Source organism: Streptopelia decaocto (assembly GCF_964273445.1).
Source record: "Streptopelia decaocto genome assembly, chromosome: 6".
Classification (NCBI taxonomy): domain Eukaryota; kingdom Metazoa; phylum Chordata; class Aves; order Columbiformes; family Columbidae; genus Streptopelia; species Streptopelia decaocto.
The window spans coordinates 34,664,668-34,681,900 of NC_138660.1; the positions used below are offsets into that span (position 1 = coordinate 34,664,668).

At 42.4% G+C, this 17,233-nt stretch overlaps 1 protein-coding gene across 1 annotated transcript in view; it reads right to left on the minus strand.

Moving 5' to 3' along the window:
* The window catches only part of DRC11 (dynein regulatory complex subunit 11), a 106,239-nt gene extending 94,217 nt beyond the window's left edge, over positions 1 to 12,022 (minus strand). Inside the window, exons 1-2 of the mRNA XM_082056418.1 lie at positions 11,908 to 12,022; positions 1,516 to 1,840 (exon numbers count right to left, since the gene is read on the minus strand). Coding sequence (XP_081912544.1) covers positions 1,516 to 1,840; positions 11,908 to 11,918 — 336 coding nt within the window. The 5' untranslated portion in view covers positions 11,919 to 12,022. The remainder of the gene's footprint in view (positions 1 to 1,515; positions 1,841 to 11,907) is intronic.
* Between the last annotated feature and the right edge of the window lie 5,211 nt (positions 12,023 to 17,233).

Below are 17,233 nucleotides of genomic sequence, written 5' to 3' on the forward strand. Positions count from 1 at the left end.
CTGGATTTTAGCCCGTGATAATCCTGTGAAAGGAAGGACTAGAGATCTTTTCTAGGCAGATTTTTTAAGAAACAGAAGTAATTTGTCAAGTACTGGCTAGTAATTTTGTTTTGGAAACAATTACATGTGATTATTTTATTAAAAGAAACCATAAATCTGTATCCCTATCTACTAGAGAAAAATAATGTTTTCTTTGAAAAAGCCTGAAATATTTTCAGTCCCCCTTTTTTTTTTCCCCTTTTGGTAGTAGGCATGTCATGCTGCTTTAAAATTAAGGTGTGGTGCAGGAATTTGAATTTGTTTTTTTAACAGATGTCAAGTGTGACTTTTTAGACTTGCAAACTTTTTGTTGCTTGTGGATTTACTGGTAAGTCGTGAACACAGCACAGAATCACAGAACGGTTGGGGTTGGAAGGGACCTCTGGAGATATCTAGTCCAACAAAAAGTGCTTAATGATTTCAAAATATGATTTGAAAGATCAATTTCCCTGGAGATGTGTTTATACTCTCTAGTAAGCCTTCTCACAGTTTAAAATAGCTCTCTGCTATGACTTATATAGAAGGTAAAGAGCTGGAGAAAATTCACGGGAATTACTATCCTAAATTTGCAGAGCGAAATATACAGCAATTGCAAACAGTAACATGTTTGTAAATCTCAGAATAATGCTATAATGATTTTAGGCAATTTCTCCTGTTATAAATGGCATCGTGAAAACAGCAGTAATTAAAGCTCCAGCTACTTTTCTTTAAAAAAGCAGCCGTACCTGAATTTGACAATAGGTGGAGCTGTCTGCGAGAGAAGTAACCACCTTCCTGCAGCTATTTTTTCACAGCTTTAAAAGTACAGCTTCAAGACTTTGCCTTATTGTCAAATTCACCTGGTTCAGTGAGCTGTCTGTTAGGGGGCTGCTTTTGCATCAGAAATTCCTGAACCCTGGATGCTGAATATGCTCCAGCTCCTGCCTCTTTTACAATATGAGACACATCTCAGATTTCTCACTTCCGTAGTTTGTTGTAGTATGAACTAGCAAACCAGACTATGCAACTTTTAGCATTACCTGTAATCTCTGGAAGAGGCCTGAGGCCAGGCTGATTCACAGTGATGTAAAGGGCAGACAGAAGTGGAGTGTACCTTCATTATCAGTTGACCATCTTCTGTCTAATCCCACACTAAAACCAGGCAGAGTCAAGTTGCTGCCATTAATAGTGAAGCTGTTTAAGCTAACATGACTTCATGTGACACGCGCAAGTGAAAGATCTACAGAGAAGTGGAAATGCAACATATTGACCAGGCAGATCAGCTTTTAAAATCTTGCTCCAATATATAATGTTTATCATAGATCAAATATACTCCGATCTTTAACAAAAAGGCCATAATTACTGATCACCCAGTACATTAGTGAACATGCAGGAAGCTTTTGTGAAACTCCACAGACTGCAAATAAATGTGACTGTTCTTAAAATACAGGATAGGTAAAGTTCCTATGAATTTGCTCATAAGAGAGGCAGACGTACCGGGAGAAGCTTTAGATCTTCCAGGATATCACCAATGTAATGAAACTCTGAGTTCTCCAGCTTCACCATCTCCCTTTTCACCTCCAGGATCCGGCCAATCACCCCATCTAGCACCTGCCGAATCACTGCCTGCTTCTGCTGGTGAACAAGTTGGTCATGGGCTGTCTCCAAGTGACGGAAGATTTGTATGTATTTGATGTAGGAAGTGGCTAACAACTTGAATACTTTCTCGAGGTTCTTCTCTGGCTGGAGGAATTCTCCTCTCTCTTTGCAGAGTTGAATATCGAGGTCTTTCTGGGCATCTGCCCACATCTTATTGTAAGTGCTAATTGAAAAGAGAAGACTATGTTAAACTGACATGAAAGCAAGAGTTAGTACACAATGATGACAGGACTCTGTGTGTGTGGATTTCTCAAAAAAGCAAGCCTTGAAATGTGAGCCGTTATATTTATAAAGAGATTTTAACTACAATGTATTTTTAAAACCATTAGCAAAAGTTTCTCTTTTTGACTGTCTTAAAAATAGGAATCTTAAAATGGTGTTTTATTAATGGAAGCGTAAAATTTAAACACTTTTCAACTTCATGTTTAACGTGCCTGAAGCATCCTTCATATGCTCGACAGTGCCACAAGTTTCATTTAATTGTGCTGAGAAGTTGGTTTAATAGAAAATGTGCTTCCCCGCAAAGCCCTTATGATGGGTGAAGGTGTCTTTTAGGACTCCCCATGTTTGGCATGAGGACCAATTGATGTTTCTAAAGTATGTGTTGCTCTTCTGCCTTTCTAAAGTGGTTGCTCAGAGCTAACTGCAGGGAAGAGGCTGTATTGGTGCCAATGCTAGAGTGTAGCTGTGGGCACTGTTTCAAATGTGAAGTGAGGAAGGAAAATAATTTCTTTCTATGGCAGCAAGTGTTGCACTCCAAGCAATTGTTAAATGTCTAGTCTAGTAGTTAGAGGACTATGTGACAATGGAAGATGTCACCTAAGGCCAGCTTCATTTCCAGAAGTGATAATGCTATTTACTTGGATAGTTTTGGTATAAATAGGTGGAGCTCTGATATGAGTGTGGACTTGCTGACATTGGGTTTCATGGTAAAAGCAGATCAGTGCAGAATTTTATGGGAAATCATCCTACAGGAGCAAGAAATGGGGTCCAGACAGCTGGCTAAGGTAATAGAGAAAGCTGACTTTTGTTTCTTAGAATAGAGAGGATATTCTAGAAATAAATGCTACTGGCCTCAATGGTGCAATTTAGACCCATCCAGGTGCTTAACCTAGATATTGTTTGCTGTTCCTAGAGCTTCTCAAAGAAGGATGAAGACAGCAAAAGACCCTGCCACCATTAGATGAGCTTTCAGAGCAGACCTCTTGTTCTGAGCAGCATCGAGGGAGTGCTTGTCTATTAATTCTGACAATAAATCTTGCACAGCTGTAAACATTGCTTGTGCTTGATAATAGATGCCTAAATTGGAGCTCTGTCAGCTGATCTTATCATTCCCAGTCCTGGAGTACCGAGTGGCCTGAGGCTTGTGCTGCAAGAGGGACCAGGGGGATGGACAGGACAAACTCAACTTCCCTGAGCACGGGGTGGGTGCTGCATACCCAGGATGCTGACAGGGCTGCTGAGACTCTCCGCAGCTGTCAGCAAAAACACCAAAAATCTGAACCCTGCTATTGAATTTGCAGCATTAACTTTTTAAAGTGCATATTATATTTTTCAGCTGACCTGGGTTTCTGCAGGATGCAGCTGGCCTGGCTTTTCCTAATGCCTCTGCAGCCCACCCAGGTCTTTCCCCTTCCTTTTTCCCTACTTCATTTACATCCCATTGCACCGCCCCAATCACTCAATTGCAGCAATTAACCCAGGTGCAGGAGATAAACAAAATAAAACCAGCAGAGTGGGGAGAAGATAGGAACAAATGAGACTAGCATTAGCTTTGACCTAACAGCTCTGCTGGTTGATCAATGCGAGTTTTGTGTACTTCCTCTGAAGTCAGGACACAGAAGAACATACACTGGTGTGAGGTTCACGGGGTTTTCCAGCACAGAAGGAAACAATGCGATATTGTACTTACTTAGCTGTGCCTACTCAAGGACCATTTGGTAATAGGGAGGTTATAAATCTTGGAGGAAGCCTGGCCCTGGAGGTTGTCCCCCCAACCACACCAGTGATTTATGATCAGTGGGTATCCTCAGGCTAGAGCATTTCAAATGCAGGTTACTGCATGGAGACAACAGATTGTACTGCCAAAGAGAACCAACTCTGCAATTGTCCACTCTAATTTACAATAATCTCCCTTTCTGCCTCCTCTGACTGAGGAATGTCAAGTGGTTCCTCCTGCTGAGCCAGCTAATATCTAGTTTCTTTTTATATTTTGAATGACTTTTTGAGGGAGGAGGGGGACAGAGTGCTCTAGCCCTTCAGAGTATGTTAACATAACGCAATATAGATGGAAGATAATTGCTTCCATAAAGCATTAGTTTATCAGATAAGCATTATGATGATTGCAAGCATGTTGCTGTGGGTCAGATGTTAAGATTATGATTATTACAGTATACTTCTAGCTTGTAGTAGTGATGTTCTGTATAACTGAATGCAAGAGAAGGGATAGGTCCACTGGGAAATGAAGTATTGAAGGAAAAGATTGATGTGGAACTGCTAAATTTTCAGCTGCGATAAGCTGATAGTACCTGTTGTGGTCAGGGTGACTGACAACTTGGGGGACTTGGCCCTAATACTCAGTCATTACGCATGTGATGGGGAACAGCAGATACATGATAATTGTACAGTGCAAACAGAAATATGATTTCAGTGGTTTTTTGGTTCACTCTGATTAAAAACTAGAGGACACATGTAGAGCCACTTGTTTCCCTTCCCCAAAAAGGATTAAAATAATTATTTTGGGTTTTACTAGTGTCCAAATAGGACCCCTCTGGACTAGTTTGAAGGATCAGATGTGCTAGGTTTTTATAGCTGTTTCTGGGGGACTCAGCAGAGCTGCTGTATTCCTGAGGAGCCCCTCAGCTTTGGCTGACAAACATGTTCAGGGGTAGTCAGGAGTAATGAGTTACACCTTACAAGCAAAGGACAGGACTGATTCTCTTCACCTGGTAATCAGACAGTATGAAACCCCTAAACCCCTATTTTAATTTTTGCCTATGTGCTCAGTCTTTCTCTGCATGAAGTTGTAAACTCCCTCAAAATTGCTTCCAAGCACTGACAGGGACTACAATGCAGCCTTGAGCACGGTGGTGCTTTAGTTACTGGTCCATCTTGTAGGTTTGTTCCTGTTCTGTAACAGGTAGGTCATAAGCTGTATCCATGCCTGAGGATGATACTGGATCAGAATTAGAGGGGATTAGAGCATCTAACTAGCCTACTAGTGCAGGTAACCAGCAGGACTAAACATAATTTTCCTACTCAAGACATTAGATTATTAAATCCTGGAAAAGAAATAAGTCTGCCTCTTGATCTCTGCATGTGTATAGCAGTGTAAGTAACGCTGCAAATTGTCATAGCAACTACAAAACATAAGTGTTATGGGGAAAATAACGAACGCTGTAATGGGATGAGGAAAAAACACATAAAGTGACTTAAATCCAGAGCCCCCAGAGTGTCTTCTGGCAGCTCACAGCTTGGAGGGAAGGTCAAAGCTTTAGCTCCTAACTGATGTCCATTCTCTTCACTCCCACAAAGTAGAAATGGAGTCTAAAACAAGGAGTTAAGATGACTATTGTGCTATAGTATGACTTCTTGTTTGAATCTCACTTTTATTATTCAAAATAAAGCCTGATCTGCTTATTTAAAGCAAAGCTTAGAAATACGTTGTTCTGCTCAAGTTATAAAGAGATGTTTAAAATCCTGCCAAATTATTCATCGCCTCATTTTAATATTTCAGGGCTCTCTAACTCCACATGTTTTCTTGACCCGTCTCTTCTTGCGCTTAGAATAAACGTGTCAGTTTTGAGTATGACTGAGGTTAGGCTGCTTACTTGTGTTGAACTGGTTTTGAGACTTCAGCATGTCCTTTTTGGAAAGATTTGTGCTGAGCATGCAAACTGACCCTCAGACCGCTCTTGAGCCAGTAGTGGAATCTGGCTTCGCTGGGGTTACCTTTGTGTGTGTGTGGTTTTTCTTTTTTCCGCTTAAGTGTCTTGGTGATTTCAGTTAGCTGCCAAAGGGAACACTATTTCTTTTATTCTAGGACAAGGCACAGTTCGCACTCCAAGCTGTGTCCATCTCTGGATTTGTATATGGGCTGAATGTATGTTGCTTTGATGCCCGTTTTTTCTGAGTTGTCTGTCCTCTAAGGACAGAAATATCTCATGTGCTAATCACGTGAATGCAGAGTGTAGTATTGCATGGGCCCTACTTGTATTTCTCACGTGGTGGAAGGGAAAAATTTGACTCTGACTTGGCCCAACTCTCTTCACCTAATAGAGAAACTCCTGTTTCATTAAATGAGTAGTAAAACGTGTGTGTTTTAAAATAGATCAAGTCATGGAGCAGGCAAGAGGTGATCGAGATGTGGGTTTAGTGACAAGGAAGTGTGTGAGGGGCCAGTGCTCAGGGTCTCCTTTAGACACTGGGGGCCTGGCAGGTCAGCCATTGTGCTGAGCCCTGGGCAGACACAGGGGAGGGAAACCCTGCCCTGCAGCCTCTGTCGAATAAAGAAACAAGAGACAAAGGTTGGGAGGGGAAAGTGAGGCCCCGAGAGGAAAAGGGGCTTACACAAATAATGCTGCTTTTCTTTTTTTCTTCTCTCTTTCTAAAAATCACCAGGCTTAAAATGACTGCTGGCTTGTTCAAGACAGCAGTTACCTGTTCCTTCACCACAACTTGCTCAGGTATTGCGTGCAGATAGCTGGGTTAAATATATAAGCAGTCCTCTCTTTCTTTTTTTTTTTTTTTTTTTTTTTTTGGTCTTATTTGACAGAAAAAATTTGGGGGTGCGGACAGAAACGGAGATCAGTGTGGCCTTATGACACAACCAAGGTTGTCTGAATCAATTCCAAACACCTTTAGCCTGCAGTCTGGAGCAGTGCTGACTTGTAGGTCTGACCTTGGTCAGACCTACGCTGCTCCTAAAATAAGATTAGCTTTACAATTATGACAAACTTCTTAGCTGGTGTGAATTTAACGCTGCCAGATGATTTCTTTTAAGCGTGCTTGCTCTAGCCATGATGTTTTACAGGGTTTGAAGTGTTTGGGGAAAATAAAGGATAAACCTCAAAAGGCTTTGGTTGCGACAGGGGAAGAAAACATACAGCTGCTGGCATTGTTAACGTGAACGGCTCTATGCCTCTGTCATCTCCAATTGCAGTCTTTGGTACTGTGACAGAAAGTGGATAGAAGATACAAGATTTTTGTGGCAGAAATGTAATGGGAAACCACAGGGAAGGCAAGGAAGCCTGCTTTGCTAAGCAGTGATTGCAGCGTTGCAGCTTGGCAGGTCTTGAGCCACCTGCTCCAGCCAGACTCACAGGGCTGAAGGAAAAATGGCTGTCTCCTTGCAGGAGGATGTTGTGGAGCAATTTAAGGCTGAGGATGTCTCTCTTATTCTTGGCTGAACTTTGCTGTAGCATGCTCCAAGGGCCATCATTCTGGCTGGCTGGCTGCAGCTCCTCCCTGGGCTAGAGGCTGCCCTTTGTTTGAGGTAAGGAGAACAGCCTCCTCTGCTTTGCTAGCAGTATTCCTCCTGGCCAGGGAAGCATCAAAGGATGGGGAAGGAGAGCTTTGGTAACTGTTATCCAATTACTGTGTGCAGCATTGCTGCAGCAGATACTGCAGTGAGCTCTTAGTTGAGAGATGGATGGCCAGAAATAGGCCAGATCTGAAAGACCGTACCTACTAAAGCTCTAAGCAGCATTTGCCTATTCCACACATGGTGTGGTAATGAAGTTTATTTCAGCATTAACCACCATATGTGTGTGTTTGTTTTGTTTGGTTTGCTTGTTTTTGCTTCAACTTTAGAAAAGGCAAGAGCAAACTGCCTGTCCAGCTGCCCACAGTTGCATTTATAAAGGGTAAATGCTGTGTCTGGGTGCTGCTCCACTTCTGCTGCAATGAGGAGGCTTTAAGCTCCAATTTAACATTGTCTGAAAAATGTAGCCTCTGTTTTTACTTCTTTCTAGTACAAGTGCTGCTGGGATATTTCCACTGACAATTCTTTTTCCCAAAGGAGGCAATGTACAAGTAATATACAACATCTTTCCCTACCTGCTCATTGAGGAGGCATGGGAGGGAGTTGCAGCTTTGATTCTGAGTTGTGATCATTTTGATTCTGTCTCTGTTTTCCTGCTTTAACATAAGCAGGACAACATGCTAATGCTCACCAGGGGTGGAAAGAGGGGCAAAGACAAATCCGTGAATGCTTGGGAGGTGTATGAGAGAGAACATGCTAGGAATGCCCAGGAGGAAGCTAATAATTGTGGTGTTTGGATGGAATTTGAAGAATATGGCCTGAGGCTGCATGCTGAATAAGGGGATAAAAAGAAATGTTCAACGACAGCCCAATCGCTGAGTGAGGCTGTGACCCCATGGGAAGAAAATAGGATGTGATCAAAACATAAGAAACTGCATAGTAATGCAGCCACATAAAGTGGGGGAGAGGAGAGGGGATTAAAAGTTGCACTGACATTTTCTTATGTTTGGGTTTGCAACCCTCGCTTTCTTTAACTGAACGTTGGGGAATATAAGATAAAATACATAGCTCTCCTTTGGCTGTTTCTGTCAGAAGCAGAAGGGGAGACGTTAAAGATCTTGTCTTAGATTAATATTTAGCCACTGACTTAATATCAGTTCTATTTGTGACATGAGATTAAATTTTAAAGCTTTTTGATTGTTTAAAGCTCCTTGGTGGCAGTGGCAAATGTCTTGTAGCTGATTAAAACCTGGTACAAACGGTAGCAGTGCCAAGACAGAGCTTTGAATGTGTCTGTACTAGGGTTGTTAGTGCAAGTTAAGAAATTACTGGTCAAGATCCTACAGGTCAAGTAAATGGTTAATAAATTCATAAGAGGAGGAAACGCAGCAGGAAAACACAAATGCAAAAACATCTATGTAAATCTCCTGTTCAATGTCTGGAACAAAATGTACATCTGTATGCAAATGCTGGGGTTTGAGTACTTTAGGAAGTGCGATAAGTCCAGCACTTCTTAATCAACCCTACAACAAATGTAATGGGTATGCTCTCTCGTGAGCACTATGGCTGTCCTTAGAAAATGTCAAGCATGTCTGGACACGCTGACTTTTCTTTTGCTTGGCTGCTGGAGCTTACTGACCCTAAAACAATATAGCTGAGCGCTTCCTGAGTGTCCTGCCTCTATTCTGATAGCAAAGCAATGGAATAACATGTTTCAGCGAGCTTTAGACTGCACCTCTGTTAAAATCACAGGGCCTTGAGGATGGTGAACGTGGCTCATAAACTGACTGCAAATATTGAAATCCCAGCCACGTAAATTGTTGTGTGCTATGTGACTGCTCAGACTTGGGATGCACACAAGGCAAGTGCCCTGCGCACAAACTTAGTACGTCCAGCACGTCCAACCAGATGCACCAGGCGCAGGCAATTTCTCTTGTGCGTGTAGCAGCTGTTCTTTCAGATGTCTAAAAAGCAACTGTTTACCTCAAGCTCAAAAAAAAAAAAAAAGCTGTGTGCATTTCTATACAGGACACAGGATGTGACTGTATGGTATTGAAAAATTGGTATTATAGACTCGGATGTGACTGATGTGCCTGCCTCTTTGTAGGATGGAGTCTGTCCTCCATGTGACTCGGCAGGACAGGCAGCCACCCCATTCCCAGCCAAATAACATGGTGTCCCCTAAAATATTTTTGCCTGAAGCACTGAAGTTCTTTCTCATAAGCCCAATGTACTATTAGCTCTTTGCTCCACTGCCTTCAAGTAACAGTCTGTCATAAGAAATTTTTGTCATGTGGCTTTTAAAATACTTCTAATTTAGTATGATTTATGCTACACAGACAAGATAACCTCACTACACACAATCACGTAACAGTAGCCTCAGTAACATACTTGAGAACCAGCTGAGCTGTACCTTGCAAAACAAGATAGCTTAGGACAAAAGGAAAGCATGCTCCTATTTAACTGCCAGCATTGGCTGGAAATCAGCTCTGTGCTGGGGAGGATGCACAAGGCTGTGAATAGTAAACATTAACATAAAAAATGTTTAATGTTTATTAATCTATAAAATTTTTATCCATGTATTAGCATTGTCAGCCGCAACTATCTAAAAATAATGAAATTAAAATTCTAAGGCCATGTATATTTAGGTAAGAATTTAGTACTTTTTATTTTCCTGAGAGTGTTTTTGAGTCACGCTTTTTCTGTGCGCTGATGGTGTGCTGTTTGGTCTGTCGTGGGTGGGGGGTTTTTGTTGTTGTTGTTTTTTATATTATTTATTTTTTAAAAGAGTTGCTGGGGCAATACAGAAAAGCACAGTGTGTCCAGAAAATGTGGTACACTGACTGAGGTGTAGAATACAGTTAACAAAGCTACCCAGCCCCTTGCTTAACTTAAGCTCTACAGATGCAGCAGGTGATGAACTGATGTGTATTCAGACTTGCATCTATAAGGACTGGATCAGCCTAGCTATAAAGGTCATGCTGTGCACACCTATAGAGTGATTATAGTTAAACGAGTCAAGTAGCATCACTGTCAAACTGGAGTCCCTTACCAGCATTGGTACCTCATTTGGAAACAGAACTGTAAATGTGATGTGGAGATGTGTATAGTGTTCATATGGATTTGCTGTTCAACGCTGGCAATCCTATAGGATGTGCTGAAGAGCCCTGTCTCTGTTAAAATTAAACTGTGTTAGCGAGATACTCAGAAGGAATGACAGATTCTGGGAACTCTCCCTGGAAGAGGTCAAATGCTACTTTTGTGAGGTTTTTTTGTTGTTTTGCCTTTTTTTTTTCTTTAAACAATGCAATTGATATAACTATCCACTACTTTGTGAACTTCCCTAACTGGGTCACCGTGCCCAGTGCAAGGCACGATTGGTGCTACAAGCCCAGCCCTACATTAGGTGGGAATCTAACCAAGCCTTCCTCACACTTAGGGCTGCTGCAGGCTGTGCTGGGTCTGTGTTCTTAGTCAGAGCTCCCAAATGGCTTCTGCTGTGCCCTTGGTGATGTTTTTCTTTATTCCTCTTGTCTCACCCTTCTCTCCTGAGCCAAGGAGCAAGGACAAGGAAGCTGCCTGTCTGGAAAGCTGAGGAGTTGGTGGTGGTGTCTGGCTGGGATTGCAAAGGCAATCTGGCTGGAGGTTGGGCTAGGGCAGACCCAACAGGGAGGTGACAAGAATAGCTGCTCTTGTTCTGAGTCTGGAAGGGTGTTTCAGAGCCTTGAGAGGTTTTACCTGGCAAAGAGCTGGAGTTTGGAAACAGGAGGCTTTGAGAGGTTTGACCAGGTCAGAGCAGTAAAGGAGCAGTAGCAGGCAGCACATACTGCCTGAATTGTGGTTTGTGTGTGGTGGTGGTTGTTGTGTGTGTGGTGTTTTGTTTTTTTTTTTTCCCCAACATACTATTATTTTAATGAACTTGAACAAGCCATGTCCAGCTCAGAACGGGGCACAAGAGCTGCCCTGAAACTGGGCTGTGCCAAGGGTCTCATACTGGGGGACCTGGAGGCAACACACAGCAAAACACTGAGGGATAATGTCCTGAACGGCACCCACAGTTTGGTTCCCAACTAAGAGTGCAGCAATAATAACACTTTCTAAATACGAGGGCTTGGTATCTTAGTGATATTTCTGGAGCAATGAGCATGGCTCCTTGCAGGCACTTTGATCCAATGCCATTCTCAGTGTCTGGTTATTGCAAATAAAACGTTTACAGCTTTGTGTTTTGCTGAAAGCAGGAGTTGTTCATTACAGGAAAAAGAAAAAACACCAAACAGAACATACCACCACTCACAACCCCAAATAAAATAATAATAATAAAAAAACCCAAACAACAAACCCAAAACAAAAAAGCCTAAGCAGACAAACTCCAAAACAAACACAACCAGTATGTGTAAATTTTAATCTGTAAGAGAGGAAAAAGCATGTTTTGCAAGCAAAACCATAGCCTAGTGCCTTCTTAGGAACACTATTAACATTGGTCTAAATCTTGAAGTGCTCTGGTTACTTTGGGGGCTGAATCCCGCCCCTCTTTGGCTGCCCGACCTCCCGCCGCTTCCCCTGGGAGCAACGCCCGGTGCAGCTGCTTACAGCGCGTTGGCACCGGCAGGTGCTTTCCTCTGGAGGTACATGGAGGGGGGCGGTGTCTTTTATTTTAATTATATATATATATATTTTTACACCCTTAACCGAGGTTCCCGCCCGGGCACCCGCGTCCCCTCGCCCCACCTGGCCCCCCCGCTACTCACGCCTGAGACATGGCGAGGCCCCGCGTCCCGTCCCCTGTGCTGGGGCTGCCCCGCCGCACACGGGCCCAGAGCCACCGCAAGGAGCCGGCCCAGCCCGGCCCGGCTGGTGGCGGTTCGGCCGTGCCCCGGGCAACCGGCCGCCCTGCGCGGCCCCGCCGTTACCGCAGAGACGGGGCGGGGGGGGAATTCCTCCCTGCTGCTGCTTCGGGACCTCCCCCGGCAAGAAAATGAGTGTTATTTTCTCTTTTTCCTCTCTTTTTATTTTATTTTTTTTTTTAATTCTTTATTTTTCTTCCCGAGGGGTTGTCCTAGTTACATTCACATTTTTCCTTTCTATTTCTCTCCCCCCCGCCCCCCCCTTTTTTTTTTCTTTCCCTAAGTACCTATTGAGCTAAGTTTCTAGTGCTTTTCTATTCCCCTTACCACTCAAAACCCAGTTTATCATCATTTTTATTCTTTGCAACAGCTGGAAACCTGCACCACGTGTTGCATTTCCTCTATCAGTTGCATCCCCAAACTGAGCACATCTGTATACCAAGGGCAGCTGGGAAACGACTGCCGAGGCTGGGGACATCAGTCTCCATCCCACCTGTTGGCACTTCATCATTCCTAGCAGGGTTTACTCTTGCCTTCCATTCCTTCCCTTTCCTTCTTTTTCTTCCCTTCTTCCTTCCCTTTCCTTTTCTCTTTTCCTTTCTCCTTTTCTCTCCTTTTCTCTCCTTCCTCACTTTTTTTTTTTCCCCCTCCTCTTAAAAAAATATCAGCAGTGGGTTAAATAGAAGCATGTTGTGATGCAGCTTGTAAAATCACACCTATAATTTCTGAGCCCTGGTTCAGTGGGAGGCTGGCTTTGAGGGTAATACAGCTGTTTTGTCTCCTTGTAAATGACGTCTAGCTGGTAGTGAAGCTGGAGTTTTTAAAAAATAATTTATTGCCTGTGTGCAGAGTGAGAAGCATCCATTGCAGGACATTAAAAGGTTATTTTAAAAGCAGAAAAATCAAAGCTGGCAAGACAGGATTACAACACATCATGTATTTCAGGGGAAAAAAAATGCACTCCTCTGCAGGGCGGGTGAGAAGGGAAAAAGGAAGAAGTTGGGGACAATGAGTGTTTTGCCAACAATTGCATTTTTGCCATAAATCTCTGGGTATCTGTGTTCCTTTGCCCCCCCCCTTTTTTTTTCTTTTCTCTCTATCCTTTTTTTTTTTCCTTGAAGTCTGAGTTCATATAATTAGGTGAGACTCTTGGCTATTGAGTTTTTGAAATAAAGTTCCTAGCCCCCATGGTTTTGGAGAAAAAGACTGAAAATGTGAACCTTGAAGGGTCAAGACCATAACAAAAATCATTGAAGGCATCTTATTTCTTAAGCCATATGGCAGCTGTGCCCATTGCATGATTTCTTTTGGGTGTATTGGATCGGGGGGTTTGAGCTATATAAGTAAGCCAGCTGAGTACCTGCTGCTTTTTGTTTCAGGGTGGGGTGTCAGAAAATCATGTAAAATCAGCTCGTAATTAACTGTGTTACTCTGAAAGTGGTTCCTCATGCTGATGCAATTGACATGGGAAATTTGTCTGTTTCCTTTCAGTGCCTGATTCTTGCCCATCTGCAGGTCAGGGGAGTCTCAGAAGCAGTAAGTGACTTGTGTTTTATTCTCTAATGCCTTAACCAAGTCTTCACAGCCTGGATGGGAACCTCATGTTTTTATTTCCATTAATGCAGGCATTTGTATATCACTTTTTTTTGCTGAACTATTTTTTTAGCCAAGAGTTTTACCCGCAAAGTCCCAGCAGTGTTGCCTCCATCAGTGCATGTGGTTTTAAGGACCGATTTGGCCTTAACCCCTAAGCAATATACCTTTTCCCGTATGTGTCAAGATACCATTCTCAAATCTCCAAGAGAAAGGTAGTAAGGCTTGCTATTTAATAAGTAAATTCTGGAAGTAGAGTCAGAATAAAGAACTGCTTCAGTTTTTTTTTTTTTTTTCTTGCAGTGTATTGCTCAAAAAAATAGCTTCTAAAATTAATAGCTCAGTAACCCATTGCATGCATTTGCAATGGAAAAGTCAGAAGCTTTCTGGAGCAATTGAAATGAGAGCAACAAGATTGCTTGAAATGATATGGATGTTAATTATTAATGTGAATTTATTGTTCTCTAGTATTGCTTTAGTGCCACAGTGTAAAGGATGGTCTTGATTGTGCTGGGAACTGTATTAAAGATGAAGTAATGCTAACTGCTCACTTCTCTATGACCTTATCCACCCCCAACCCCAAAAGCTGGAGGAAAGCAAACATCTTCCTTTTAAAAATGAGAAACTAAGCCACAAAAAAATGATGTGCGTGAGAGCATACAGGGAGACTGTGCATGGGCTGAGAGGCTTTTTATTTTCATCAGTTTGTAGGGAACTAAAATAATGAATTGCGTTGCTGGGAAAAGTCACACAGTAATATTAATTATGAAATAAGCAGAGTTTATGATTTTTTTTTTTTATGGGAAAGGAGCCTGCTTTGTAGCTGGGATGGGAGTAGCTTATGACAGAGAATAAGTAATTGGTTTAGACTAAGCAAATAGATATTTATTAACAGAAGGTATGAAGCATGAGATGTTCTGGTTTGCTGTAGGTTTCCAGTTGAATCCTTGAGCTTGCCAGTAATTTGAAGTGAGATGAGGCAAGTCTCCCTGGGCTGTTGGGACAGTGCTATCCTCAGAGGAATGCCCTGTGGTGTATTTGCTGCTGTGGCTGTGCCTCTGCTTCAGGTTCATCATGGCCACTCTCCATCCTCATCTCTAGCTTCCTTCTCAAATCCTTTCCTTTATCTACCTTCTTGTCCCTTCCCTGGAGCACTGAGCCTGAACTGTAGCTGAGGTCCATTGACAGTCAGTCTACACCACCTTGGTCTTTCTGGTCTGAGTTCGTGCATCTCTAGTAATCCCTACAGGTATCAAGCCATCTGAGGTCTCTAGGTACCACTAGAGATTAAAGGAATTTGTAGTTGTTATTCTACGTTTTGTACATGTATATATATTTTTTTTTTTTTTTTTTAATAACATTGATAATGATTTCCTTGTTCAGGTCACATTACATTAAAAAATAAAACCATGTTATTTAATCTATCCAGCAGGAATAGGTGATGGGTTTTATACAGCGTGTTCCTTTTGGCATTGGTAATTCCTTAGGCTCTTGCAAACACAAGCTTAAAAATTCTGCTGCCTTGGAAACTAGGTGCCATCATTTTTCAAAAAAAGTCTTTTATTATGAGCTTAAGAGGTGACTAGTGAGCTTGCAAGGGGATAACATATAAAACTGGAGGGCCGTGTTTCTCTAAACACAGGTCCCTGGCAAAGAGCTTAGTGCACCTGTCCCTTATTGAGTAGGAGCTTAAGTCAGGCAAGGAACATAATAGGAAAAACGTTCTGCCTTTGCAACTCATATTTCAAAGCACTTAAAAAGATCTGGATTGTCCCTCAAGGGCCAATCAGGATGGAAGGAGGAATGGGGTTGCTTTTGTATGTTGGCCCAGAGAGCGTGCAAAGGGTGAGGCTGTGGGTCAGGGCCCACAATGCTCACACGGGATGGATGAGCTGAGCCTTTGGGCCATGCTTGGGAGGCAAGGGTCCTGTTGCTGGTTTGGCCATGGGGACATCTCTCTGGGGTGTAAGGTCCAATGTGCTCTATGGGGCATCTCTTGCCGACAGGACGGGTCATTGGAGGGGGCTGTTCGTGTGCTACTAATGAGCTGGATGAAGCCTGGGTTGTGAAGAAGTGCTGGGAGGGTGCATTTTATTTCATCTCGCTCTGAAAAATCACCTTGCTCTGTAGTCCTACCCCGGAGCACTGGTGTCCCTCCCAACAGAGGAGCACTGCTGCAAGGGACAGTGTCTGTGACAGCCCTTACAGCAAAGCAATTGTCCCCAAATGAGGATCTGGTTGTAATTGAATTGCACAGCAGATCTGTGAGTCTGAGAAGGTGAGAAGTATGATCTCTGATGGACAAGCTTGGGGAGATGTTGCTCAGGGCTTCCTTCCAGATAAGTGTTTGGTTTTCCTTTAGGCCTGGATTAAAGTGTGTAAAGGAACTTTGGGTTGCTCTTTGATGCAAGTTTGGGCACTTTTGGGCACTTGGGGCTTAGTGCTGGCTCCCAGCTCACGCTGACATCCAGGGGGGCGGCTCTGCCAGAAGGGGCTGCGCTGACCAGTTCATTTAGCTTTGCGATCAGTTGCTGAGCTATTTTTCCGGTTAATGTTAACTACCAGATCTACAGGAGGTTTGCTGCTGGCTTCAAGGCTAAGTGAAGGGGATTTGTCAGTAGTCAGGTCTATTAGGCTTTGATATAGCACCAGCATGTTCATCAGGCCCGAGCATGGCACATGGAGGAGGAGGACTGGAGCAGAATTAGAAGGTATAAAGTTCAAATCTAATTTAAAGAATTTCACTCTATCACTTAAAATGTGGTAAAATGTTCCTGTGGTTTCAGGTATAAAATGTCATACTTCATAAGGAGCGTGCCTTTTAAATCTCAGCCAGGTATTAAATGCCATGCCACACTCTACTTCTCTCTTTGTTAAAAAGTAAAACCCCAAATCATCTCTCCCGAAATAATGTTGTTCGATAAAATTAAAGCTTTCAAAAGAACCCAGTTCAAATAGCATTAGCTCTCTATTGTTAGGAAGCATCAGGGAGTGTATTGACTTTTATCTGTATTGAAAATTGTTTGTTGGTGTTCAGCTACTTAATTATCTAGAATGCTGTTCTTAAAGATGCCTACCAACATAAATCTTGCAGTCGATACAGATTGACAATTAACATGCACTGGAATATATATGTATATTTTTTTTTTTTTTTTTGTGAGAAGGAAATAGAAAAAGGAATCAGGTTCAGGCTTTTGGCAATAATCCAAGTAATTTGTTAGCGGAGGTTTTTGAGAGCTGTTTCGCTTGAACACATGGCTTCAGCCAGCAAATTTTTAATAAATTAACACAAATGCTGTGTCAAGCTTTAGTCACTTAGGAGGGCAAAGGTTGTTTCTCTAGTATTCAGCAAAACAAATATTGTGAATGAGCAACGTTTCTTTTGGTTGTGTGATATGAAGATGTAAGTATCGTATGTGAAATGGCACTTTGGGACAGACTTATTTTAGTTCTTTTAAGATATACAGATCCTCTAACCAAATATTTACTTACAGGCTCACCAGTCAGCATTTTAAGCGTTGTATATGTTTCTCTCTTATGATTTTGATGGAAAAATGACAAAATTTTGATTGTTAATACTGGCTACGTGTGCATATCAGTCACCAAAAACTTCAAAAATGCTCATGTTTTTAAACAA